Raw genomic sequence first — 12,729 nt, 5'->3', positions numbered from 1 at the left:
GGGAGTAGAATTAGCATTGTAGTTATGCGTGCCAAATTTGGTTGAAATCGGTTCAGATTTAGATATAGCTCCCATATATAGTTTTCGCCCGATTTACACTCATATGACCACAGAGGCCAATTTTTAACTCCGATATAGTTGAAATTTTGCACAGGGAGTAGAATTAGCATTGTTGCTATGCGTGCCAAATTTGGTTGAAATCGGTTCAGATTTAGATATAGCTGCCATATATAGCTTTCGCCCGATTTACACTCATATGACCACAGAGGCCAATTTTTAACTCCGATTTTGTTGAAATTTTGCACAGGGAGTAGAATTAGCTTTGTTGCTATGCGTGCCAAATTTGGTTGAAATCGGTTCTGATTTAGATATAGCTCCCATATATAGTTTTCGCCCGATTTACACTCATATGACCACAGAGGCCAATTTTTAACTCCGATATAGTTGAAATTTTGCACAGGGAGTAGAATTAGCATTGTTGCTATGCGTGCCAAATTTGGTTGAAATCGGTTCAGATTTAGATATAGCTGCCATATATAGCTTTCGCCCGATTTACACTCATATGACCACAGAGGCCAATTTTTAACTCCGATTTTGTTGAAATTTTGCACAGGGAGTAGAATTAGCTTTGTTGCTATGCGTGCCAAATTTGGTTGAAATCGGTTCTGATTTAGATATAGCTCCCATATATATGTTTTTCTGATTTCGACAAAAATGGTCAAAATACCAATATTTTCCTTGTAAAATCGCCACTTCTTAGTCGAAAAGTTGTAAAAATGACTCTAATTTTCCTAAACTTCTAATATATATATATATATATATATCGAGTGATAAATCATAAATAAATTTTTGCGAAGTTTCCTTAAAATTGCTTCAGATTTAAATGTTTCCCATATTTATACCCTGCGCCACACTGTGGAACAGGGTATTATAAGTTAGTGCATATGTTTGCAACACCCAGAAGGAGACGAGATAGACACATGGTGTCTTTGACAAAAATGCTTAGGGTGGGCTCCTGAGTCGATATAGCCATGTCCGTCTGTCCGTCTGTCCGTGAACACATTTTTGTAACCAAGGGATTAGGTAGTAATTTAAGGCCAATCGACTTCGAATTTGGCACAAGTATGTGTTTTGGGTCAAAATAGAACTCTATTGATTTTGGAAGAAATCGGTTCAGATTTAGATATAGCTCCCATATATATCTTTCGCCCGATATGCACTTATACGGCCCTAGAAGCCTGAGTATTACCCCAATTTTGTTTAAATTTTGCACAGGGAGTACAATTGGTAGTATAGTCAAATGTGAATGTGAAATTTTATTGAAATCGGTTCAGATTTAGATATAGCTCCCATATATATCTTTCGCCCGATATGGACTAATACGGTCCCAGAAGCCAGAGTTTTCCTCCAATTTGGTTGAAATTTTGCACAGGGAGTAGAATTAGCACTGTAGCTATGCGTGCCAAATTTGGTTGAAATCGGTTCAGATTTAGATATAGCTCCCATATATAGCTTTCACCCGATTTACACTCATATGACCACAGAGGCCAATTTTTTCCTCCGATTTAGTTGGAATTTTGCACAGAGAGTAGAATTAGCATTGTTGCTATGCGTGCCAAATTTGGTTGAAATCGGTTCAGATTTAGATATATCTCCCATATATAGCTTTCGCCCGATTTTCACTCATATGACCACAGAGGCCAATTTTTTGCTCCGATTTAGTTGAAATTTTGCACAGGGAGTAGAATTAGCATTATAGCTATGCGTGCCAAATTTGGTTGTGATCGGTTCAGATTTAGATATATCTCCCATATATATGTTTTTCTGATTTCGACAAAAATGCTCAAAATACCAACATTTTCCTTGTAAAATCGCCACTGCTTAGTCGCAAAGTTGTAAAAATGACTCTAATTTTCCTAAACTTCTAATACATATATACCGAGCGATAAATCATAAATAAACTTTTGCGAAGTTTCCTTAAAATCGCTTCACATTTAAATGTTTCCCATATTTTTTTACTAACATTGTGTTCCACCCTAGTGCATTAGCCGACTTAAATTTTGAGTCTATAGATTTTTTAGAAGTGTATCAAATTCTGTCTATATCGCGTGATATTTAAATGTATGTATTTGGGACAAACCTTTATATATAGCCCCCCAACACATTTGACGGATGTGATATGGTATCGAAAATTTAGATCTACAGAGTTGTGCAGGGTATAATATAGTCGGCCCCGCCCGACTTTAGACTTTCCTTACTTGTTTTTTGTGCAGTTAGGGTTTATTTTCACATGGTCTTTTTAAAGCAAAAGAGATAATGAGCTTTAATGTTATTTTGGGGTCGATTTTTATGCTTCATTTACATTTTGTTGGGGCTCACATTCATAATGAAGTGTCGCCCCACATTTGTGTCCTTGTTTCATATGGATTTGGGGCCAATTTGCATTGCAACAAGATTTTCTTATATGGACATTTAGGGTTCATTTTCACACAGTCGCTTGAATCAGAAGTGAAAATGAGATCTTACTTTTGATTTGGGATCGATTTTCATGATGCAGTTGCAACTGTTGGGCCCTGTTTTCATTTGAGTTTTGGGGCTAATTTTCTTGGGGCCCACTTTCATACGACCTCAAAAGAAAACTTGGGGTTCGCATTCATAATGAAGTGTCGCCCCACATTTGTGTCCTTGTTTCATATGGATTTGGGGCCCATTTTCATTGCACCAAGATTTTCATATATGGACATTTAGTGTTCATTTTCACACAGTCGTTTGAATCAAAAGTGAAAATGAGATCTTACTTTTGATTTGGGTTCGATTTTCATGATGCAGTTGCAACTGTTGGGGGCCCTATTTTCATTTGAGTTTTGGGGCTAATTTTCTTGGGGCCCGCTTTCATAGGGCCTCAAAAGAAAACTTGATTTGCCTAAATTTTCGTTCCTCAGAGAGAAAACTGTTTGGTGAAGAGATCAATATTAGCAGCATATACTCCTATGTATTTTTGGCTTCGATTTACATTGAATGAGCTTCAGCTAGACAGACAAGCAAAACCTAGCTTAAATTTATAAGCGTTTATATATAATAATTTATAGTTTATATTTACCAACTAATTTAAATGTTAAATTATTTCGGCTACCAGTTTCCGAAGATAAAAAATCTTTATTAATTTAAATTCTGTAGCCATGTTCCCAGATTCATCGCTTAATATTTATTTTTTATTTTATGAATTACTATTATTTTTTAATTACAATTTAAGAGATGTGGAGCTATGGTGTCTACCGTTTTTTTTGTATGCTTTTAATGACCTTAGGATTAGATCGAACTAAATCAATTTGTAGATTTCCGATTTATAGGATATACTGATGAGACGTAATGAAGTTGCAAAAACGTTACTGATTAAAGTGACAAATATCTATATATATTTCCAAAAGAAATAAAACAAAAATAAGAAAAAATGATATGATCATCATCATTAGAAGACTTTATCGTTTGTTGAATAGATAATTGTAATTGTAGATAGTAATTGTAAAAACACAAAAAGTAGAAAATTTAACTTAAAAAATCAAATTAAGATTAGAAAACAAGAAACAAAACGAAATCGAAATAAATGAACAAATTTTCCATCTGCAAGAACTTACCTTTGGAAATTTTGTCTTTTTACATAATTCTCACGAACAAAATCAATAATTTGCTTTTGTGTACGACCGCTATAACTAAAAAATTTTACAAGCAAACAAAATTAATTTATTTTATTTATTTTTTTTTTGTTCTTTCAAACAAACGTTCATAACAACGTTATTTCACCACAAATAAGGGGAAGAGGGAAGAAAGAAGAATGAATGCAATGCGTTACTTACCGAAATGAACTACCACGCGACATGACTCTTGCCTTACGTCTAGGCGTATTTTGTACCACTGTGCAACGGAAGAAACCATGATTTTCAACACATTTTTTCCAAAAGTTTTTACATTGATTACGACCAGGAAATAGAAATTCCACGGTATTATTATAGTAACCCTAAAAAAAAGAGAGCAAAATGGTTTAATTAACAATTTTAAAATATTGAATTTATATAAATTTGATCTATAGATAAATCGAATGACCTATTCTATATTAGGTCAGAGCAAGAAACAATTGACTTTATTGAAGGTCCACTGTCCAATTCGGTGAATACAAAATTGTGATTTTGTTTTTGATATTGTGAGCCATCCGAATAAACTTTGAATCTTAATCCAGGAATGACTGCTGAACTCCTAGTCTAGGACAGAAACCCATTCAAAGGGACTCTACATGAAAGAGTTCTTTCGCCTTTACTATGAAATGTTACTATAAACAGTTCGTTGTTCTCCTAACAAAAAGAGATTATAAAATTGCTGACATCCCAGCAAAAAAAGCGTCACCAAAAAAGTAGTGAAAATGTTCTTTTTGGATCCGGAAGTAATGCAAAATTGGTGCAGAAGCGATGAATTTAACATGGGCTTGTCATAGGACGGATATCCACTATTTCAACAGCCGATGCACTGAATTTGCATCACTTCTTAAGGTGTGATGCGTATCCAGTGATTTGGATGTGAATTAAAAAATTTTGCGATATTTTGCTAAATAAATAATTTTTATATATTTTTTTTATGATTTTTAATATATTCTAACGCTTTTCTGAAGCGTTTGAATTAAAATATTTTGAAACAAGAATATACGACCGTAAGTTCGGCCAGGCCGAAGCTTATGTACCCTCCACCATGGATTGCGTGGAAACTTCTACTGAAGACTGTCATCCACAATCGAATTACTTGGGTTGCGGCAACACTTGCCGATGGCAAGGTATCTTAAAACTTCCTAATATATACCACATAGTCCATACGTGGTATATATTAAACTAAAAAAGGCCGATTAAATACGTATATAATTAAGTTTAAAGTTTCTATAGAAATAAAATTTTGACAAAATAAAATTTTGACAACATTTTCTATAGAAATAAAATTTTGACAAAAATTTCTATAGAAATAAAATTTGGAAAAAATTTTCTATAGAAATAAAATTTTGACAAAATTTTCTATAGAAATAAAATTTTGACAAAATTTTCTATAGAAATAAAATTTTGACAAAATTTTCTATAGAAATATATTTTTGACAAAAATTTCTATAGAAATAAAATTTTGACAAAATTTTCTATAGAAATAAAATTTTGACAAATTTTTCTATAGAAATAACATTTTGACAATGTTTTCTATAAAAATAAAATTTTGGTAGATTTGATTGGGGATCGGCTATATATAACTATAGACCGATATGGACCAATTATGGAATGGTTATAAGCGGCCTTATACTAACACCACGTTGCAAATTTCAACCGGATCGGATGAATTTTGCTCCTCCAAGAGGCTCCGGAGATCAAATCTGGGGAACGGTTTATATGGGGGCTATATATATTTATGGACTGATATGGACCAATTCTTGCGTGTTTGTTAGACACCACATTCTAACATCATGCTCCAAATTTCAACCGGATCGGATGAATTTAGCTCCTCCAAGAGGATCCGGAGGACAAATCTGGGGATTGATTTATATGGGGCTATATATAATTATGGACCGGTATGGACCAATTCTTGCATGGTTGTTAAAGACCATATATTAACACCACGTACCAAATTTCAACCGGATCGGATCAATTTTGCTCCTCTAAGAGGCTCTGGAGATCAAATCTGGGGATCGGCTTATATGGGGGCTATACATAATTATGGACCTATAGGGACCACTTTTGGCATGGTTGTTAGAGACAATATACTAACAGCACGTACCAAATTTCAAACGGATCGGATGACTTTTGCTCCTCTAAGAGGCTCCGTAGGTCAAATCTGGGGATCGGTTTATATGGGGGCTATATATAATTATGGACCGATGTGGACCAATTTTTGCATGGTTGTTAGAGACAATATACTAACACCACGTACCAAATCTCAATCGGATCGGATGACTTTTGCTCCTCTAAGAGGCTCCGGAGGTCAAATCTGGGGATCGGTTTATATGGGGGCTATATATAATTATGGGCCGATGTGGACCAATTTTTTGCAATTTTGCTCCTCTAAGAGGCTCTGGAGGTCAAATCTGGGGATAGGTTAAATGTGGGGGCTATATATAATTATGGACCGATATGGACCACTTTTGGCATGGTTGTTAGAGACAATATACTAACACCACGTACCAAATTTCAATCGGATCGGATAACTTTTGCTCCTCTAAGAGGCTCCGGAGGTCAAATCTGGGGATCGGTTTATATGAGGGCTATATATAGTTATGGGCCGATGTGGACCAATTTTTTGCAATTTTGCTCCTCTAAGAGGCTCCGGAGCTCAAATCTGGGGATCGGCTTATATGGGGGCTATATATAATTATGGACCGATATGGACCACTTTTGGCATGGTTGTTAGAGACAATATACTAACACCACGTACCAAATCTCAATCGGATCGGATGACTTTTGCTCCTCTAAGAGGCTCCGGAGGTCAAATCTGGGGATCGGTTTATATGGGGGCTATATATAATTATGGACCGATGTGGACCAATTTTTGCATGGTTGTTAGAGACCATATACTAACACCATGTACCAAATTTCAACCGAATCGGATGAAATATGCTTCTCTTAGAGGCTCCGCAAGCCAAATCTTTGGATCGGTTTATATGGGGGCTATACGTAAAAGTGGACCGATGTGGACCAATTTGTGCGTGGTTGTTAGAGACCATATACCAACACCATGTACCAAATTTCAGCAGGATCGGATGAAATTTGCTTCTCTTTTAGGCTCCGCAAGCCAAATCTGGGGATCGGTTTATATGGGGGCTATATATAGTTATGGACCGATGTGGACCAATTTTTGCATGGTTGTTAGAGACCATATACTAACACCATGTACCAAATTTCAGCCGGATCGGATGAAATTTGCTTCTCTTAGAGCAATCGCAAGCCAAATTTGGGGGTCCGTTTATATGGGGGGTATACGTAAAAGTGGACCGATATGGCCCATTTTCAATACCATCCGACCTACATCAATAACAACTACTTGTGCCAAGTTTCAAGTCGATAGCTTGTTTCGTTCGGAAGTTAGCGTGATTTCAACAGACGGACGGACGGACGGACGGACATGCTCAGATCGACTCAGAATTTCACCACGACCCAGAATATATATACTTTATGGGGTCTTAGAGCAATATTTATAAATAATTGAATTAAAAGAACTTCCAGTGTAGTTTAAATAAAGAACGTCTTTGGGAGTACATCTTTTGGAAGTGCTTTTAAAGGTGTGCCTTTGGAAGAACTTCTAATTTTTTTTGCTGACACGATATTAGGTTAGGTTAGGTATAGTGGCAACCCGATATTTTTAGACTAAGACTTTTAGTACATTGTAATGCTACAGTTGGTGAATTCCCGACTGCATGGAAATCCTCTAGAGGCGTGGCAACAGGAATATGTGCCAAAAAACTTAGGTTGCAATAAAATATTTATCAATTATGACCACTTCTGTCCCCTTTGAAAGAGTTTTCTCGATCGCTAGAAACATTGCTTCAAACGGATAAACCACCGCTGAAAAAATGTTTTAGTGTCGTAACCAGCACGGTGGAGTCGGTGTCGGGGTCTTGGAGTCGGAGTCTGAAAGTTTTGCTGGAGTCGGAGTTGTAATAATTTTGCTCCATTTCGACTCCGCCTAAACTATTTATACCCTGCGCCACACTGTGGAACAGGGTATTATAAGTTAGTGTATATGTTTGAAAATCTACAGATTTTAGATTTCAAATCAAGGCGTTCCAAAAAATGTTGACATTAATAAATTCTCAGACAGTCAACCTGCAATAAAATCCTTGGACTCTGTGTTCCTTAACTCGAAACGTTGCCGTAAATCTCTCAATGAGATGGCTGAGCAGCACAATATTAACCTAATATGGGTGCCTGGCCTTAGGAACATACCGGGGAACTGCGAAGCGGATGAATTGGCAAGGCTAGGGACTACCTTTCATATTCCAGTGGAACTAGAATCTGTTGGTGTGCCCCTGGCTAGCTGCAAGCTGATAATGCGTGAGAAGGCTGTTACGATGGCAAATGTTCGATGGGAGAATTGTAAGGGTTGTAAGGACACTAAGCAAATATGGTCCCATTTAAACTTAAACCGCACACTAGATATGTCGAGACGTCAGATTTCAGTCGTGATATCTGCTATAACGGGTCGCTGCCTGATAGGCGATTTTGAAAAAACTATTGGCGCGAAGTATAATGACTATTGTATGAGCTGTCATGATGCGGAGGAAAAGGAATCAATTAAACACCTCTTGTGTGAGTGTCCTGCATTTTGTGTAAGCAAATTTTAGGGGCATATAGCTTTAGATTACTGGCGGACCTGAAAACATTAACTTAAGCGGTCTACTAATGTTTTTGGAACAATCTGGTTGGTTCAACAGAAGAAAATAATCGAGAAGATTCAGCGGTTAAAAGTAGAAGTGTCCATATGTAATAGGTACTTTTAGTTAATATGGTATCACAATGGACTGAATAGTCTAAGTGAGCCTGAATCTTAATCGGGCTGCCACTTTAACCTAACCTAACCTACAGTTTCATAATAAAACCTTAATATAGTAGTATGTAATGTTGAACTTTTTTTTGGGAATCTTCCAAACATATCTGGAATATATGTAAAAAACAAACTTTTTGGTGTTCGGTCGAAGCAGGGATCGAACCCACGACCCTTGGCCTGCAAGGCAGACGTAACACCCACGGCTCCACGGTGCCCAACTAAAGGTAAAGTTTGTTTAATCGGCTCGTGGACACCGCAAGCTATGCTATATCAATATAACTTATATGGATAATTGTCTATTGATGACAATAACAGCTGCATAGTCCAGTGGGTAGTGTGTTGTCTTACAAATTCTCCGTCTAGGCGAAAGGTACAATTTAAAAAATTTATAAAATCGAATAATTTCTTCTACATTGTTTGTATTACAGAAAATGGTGCTAAGAATTGAAAAACCTCGTGGAAGTGAGAAAGATGTGAGGGAAAATGCAATTAGCCAGAAAAGATTATTTTTTGAGTTAGTCTCTTTTTAATAAATAAATATTGTCCAAATACTTACATAACCTTCGGGATGTAATTTAACTAAGAAACGTTTACGTTTAAAAGATATTTTACGTATTTTAGCCCATGAGAATGTATTGATGCGTGTTAAATTTTGGAAGACTGCTATACCCATATGGGCTACGGATAGATTAAGTGGCATGCCATCATGATCCATGGCCGGATGCATTTTCATGCCATATAGTTCACAACGTCTGGCTGTTTCTAAGAGATTTAAGTCCGCCTCAGCTGGTGATTGACCGCTATAATAAAATAAAATGTAATAAAAATTATTTTAATTTCAATTGTTTTCTTTTTTCTAAAAGAAATAAAAAAAAAATAAATAATTTGAAACTAGCAAGTAAAGTAGAAAATCGGGCGGGGCCGACTATATCATATTCTAAACCACCCCTACTGAATTAGTAAACATAACAGGTTGGCTGATAAGTCCCCGGTCTGACACATAGATTTCGTCGCTAGTATTAAATGCATATTATTTTTATATAGTACCGAAATTGCTTGCAAAACGGCCCCATATGAAGAAGAAAAAAAGTGTTGTTCCACCAAGACAACGCACCGTGCCACAAGTCATTGAGAACGATGGCAAAAATTCATGAATTGGTCTTCGAATTGCTTCCCCACCCACCGTATTATCCAGATCTGGCCCCAGCGACTTTTTCTTGTTCTCAGACCTCAAAAGGATGCTCGCAGGGAAAAAATTTGGCTGCAATGAAGAGTTGATCGCCGAAACTGAGGCCTATTTTGAGGCAAAACCGAAGGAGTACTACCAAAATCGTATCAAAAAAATTGAAGGTCGTTATAATCGTTGTATCGCTCTTGAAGGGAACTATGTTGAATAATAAAAACGAATTTTGACCAAAAAAAATGTGTTTTTCTTTGGTAGACCGTGGACTTATCAGCATTTGTGAGGTATCATTGGTATAGGTTTGGGAGATACATAGCATTTCTATAGTTTAGAGCAAAATTGACTCAGAAGCGATGAATTTAACATGGGCTTGTCATAGGACAGAAGTCCTCCATTTCAATAGCCATTGCACTGAATTTTCTTCACTTCTTTAGGTGTGATCCGAATGCAATGTTTTGGATGTAAATTAAAAAATTCTGTGATATTTTGTGAAATAAATAATTTTTATATTTTTTTTAATGGATTCTAACGCTTGTCGGAAACGTTTGACCTCAAATATTTTCAAAAATTACAATTTTTTCAGATTGGATTTAGCATTTATTTCGACAAAATTTAAATGATTTGCAATATTTTATGAATTCTTACTCTGTTTTTAACATATTTGAAACAAAAAAAAGTTAAAATTACCCATTAAAAGTATGAAAAAACCAAGTTATAAAAAATTGAATTAAAAGAACTTCCTGGGTAGTTAAAATAAAGAACATCATTGGGAGTGCATCTTCTGGAAGTGCTTTCAAAGTTGTGCCTTTGGAAGATTTTCCAATTTTGTTTGCTGGGAAGCTATATTTGATTTTGCATCAACACAGTTAGTAGTCACTAATATTGGGTCCATTATTAAACAAGTAACGAAAGTCTAAAGTCGGGCGGGCCCGACTATATTATACCCTGCACCACTTTGTAGATCTAAATGTTCGATACCATATCACATCCGTCAAATGTGTTGGGGGCTATATATAAAGGTTTGTTCCAAATACATACATTTAAATATCACTCGATCTGGACAGAATTTGATAGACTTCTAAAAAATCTATAGACTCAAGATTTAAGTCGGCTAATGCACTAGGGTGGAACACAATATTAGTAAAAAAATGGGAAACATTTAAATCTGAAGCAATTTTAAGGAAACTTCGCTAAAATTTTTTTTATGATTTATCGCTCGATATATATGTATTAGAAGTTTAGGAAAATTAGAGTCATTTTTACAACTTTTCGATTTTACTTGGCGATTTTACAAGGAAAGCGTTGGTATTTTGACCATTTTTGTCGAAATCAGAAAAACATATATATGGGAGCTATATCTAAATCTGAACCGATTTCAACCAAATTTGGCACACATACACGGTTGAAAAAGACTGTTTTTCATATGTTTGGCTATAAACATTATATGTTTGGAACACAAATTTTTAAACACAATATTTTTGAGTGCAAGCATATAATGTTCATAAACTAGCATAACATGTTTGGGACATATATGTTAATATGTTAGAACATATTATGTTTGGGACATAAAATGTTTGTAAATATAATATGCTTGGATGCAAACATATATTAATTTAGAAATAGCCTATAAACATATATGTGTTTAGTAGCTTGGAGCGCTATTTAACAAGGAGCGATATTGAATTAAGTTGGTGGTTGTGGCTTGTTATTACAAAATTAACATTTTATTTTTCCTTGGGCAATTGATCAGCTACTTCTTTGATCCTTACAAACTATGTGGTCCGTTGTTCGAATCCCCGTCCGGCAAAAAGTAAAATTAAAAAAAATTATAAAATATAACAAGTTCTTCTACAATGTTTGCATTACAGAAAAAGGTGCTAAGAACTAAAAAATCTCGTGGAAGTGAGAAAGATGTGGAGGAATATACAATTAGGCAGAAACAACATTTTGAGCATTCAGATCGAAAACCTATGTTGTTAGCACCTATATTACCTGTTTATTTTCATAATTCATTATGATTGTAAATATATTTATATATAAATAAATAAATAAATAAAATTTTGAGCACAATATTGTTTGGGAGAAATTTTTTTAAGCATATAATATTTTTGGGTGCAAAATGCTACCAAACCTATTATATGTTCACATAATAACATATTGTTTTTTGGAAGACAACATTATTGAATTTGGATGCAAAAATACAAAATGTTTGGAACTTAGACTACCCAAACATATATTGTTTAGACCAATATGCTTTCAAACATATTATATATTGGAAGAGATCAAACAAATAAATGTTTGGGCAATACCCAAAAATGTATATGCTTGAAGCAAAATATGTTTGGGAGTGTATGTTACAGAAGCGATTTTTTGTGAGGGTGTAGCTAATTCTTCTCCCTGTGCAAAATTTCAACTAAATCGGAGTTAAAAATTGGCCTCTGTGGTCATATGAGTGTAAATCAGGCGAAAGCTATATATGGGAGATATATCTAAATCTGAACCGATTTCAACCAAATTTGGCACGCTACAATACTAATTCTACTCCCTGTGCAAAATTGCAACTAAATCGGAGCAAAAAATTGACCTCTGTGGTCATATGAGTGTAAATCGGGCGAAAGCTATATATGGGAGCTATATCTAAATTTGAACCGATTTCAAACAAATTTGGCACGCATAGCTACAATGCTAATTCTACTCCCTGTGCAAAATTTCAACTAAATCGGAGCAAAAAATTGGCCTCTGTTGTCATATGAGTGTAAATCGGATGAAAGATATATATGGGAGCTATATCTAAATTTGAACCGATTTCAATAAAATTTACCAAGCATTGGTAGAATACCAATACTACCCTCTGTGCAAAATTTCACGAAGATCGGTAGTAAACTTTGGCCTCTGTGGTCATATGAGTGTAAATCGGACGAAAGATATATATGGGAGCTATATCTAAATCTGAACCGATTTGGCTGATATTTTGCAAGATTTTCGAG

General features: G+C 35.3%; 1 protein-coding gene and 1 long non-coding RNA gene across 2 annotated transcripts in view; one reads left to right on the top strand and one right to left on the bottom strand.

Moving 5' to 3' along the window:
* Cdep (Chondrocyte-derived ezrin-like domain containing protein) overlaps positions 1-12,729 on the bottom strand; it is a 227,733-nt gene that overhangs the window by 34,528 nt on the left and 180,476 nt on the right. Inside the window, exons 6-8 of the mRNA XM_075295350.1 lie at positions 9,116-9,359; positions 3,855-4,015; positions 3,636-3,710 (exon numbers count right to left, since the gene is read on the bottom strand). Coding sequence (XP_075151465.1) covers positions 3,636-3,710; positions 3,855-4,015; positions 9,116-9,359 — 480 coding nt within the window. The remainder of the gene's footprint in view (positions 1-3,635; positions 3,711-3,854; positions 4,016-9,115; positions 9,360-12,729) is intronic.
* On the top strand, positions 11,456-11,812 carry LOC142238897 (uncharacterized). The gene is made up of 2 exons (XR_012722855.1): positions 11,456-11,552; positions 11,611-11,812. It is a non-coding gene; the product is annotated as an uncharacterized LOC142238897 (long non-coding RNA).

The sequence above is a fragment of the Haematobia irritans genome, chromosome 1, assembly GCF_050003625.1.
Source record: "Haematobia irritans isolate KBUSLIRL chromosome 1, ASM5000362v1, whole genome shotgun sequence".
In the NCBI taxonomy this organism is placed as follows: Eukaryota; Metazoa; Arthropoda; class Insecta; order Diptera; family Muscidae; genus Haematobia; species Haematobia irritans.
This window is presented reverse-complemented; position numbering and strand designations above follow the sequence as displayed.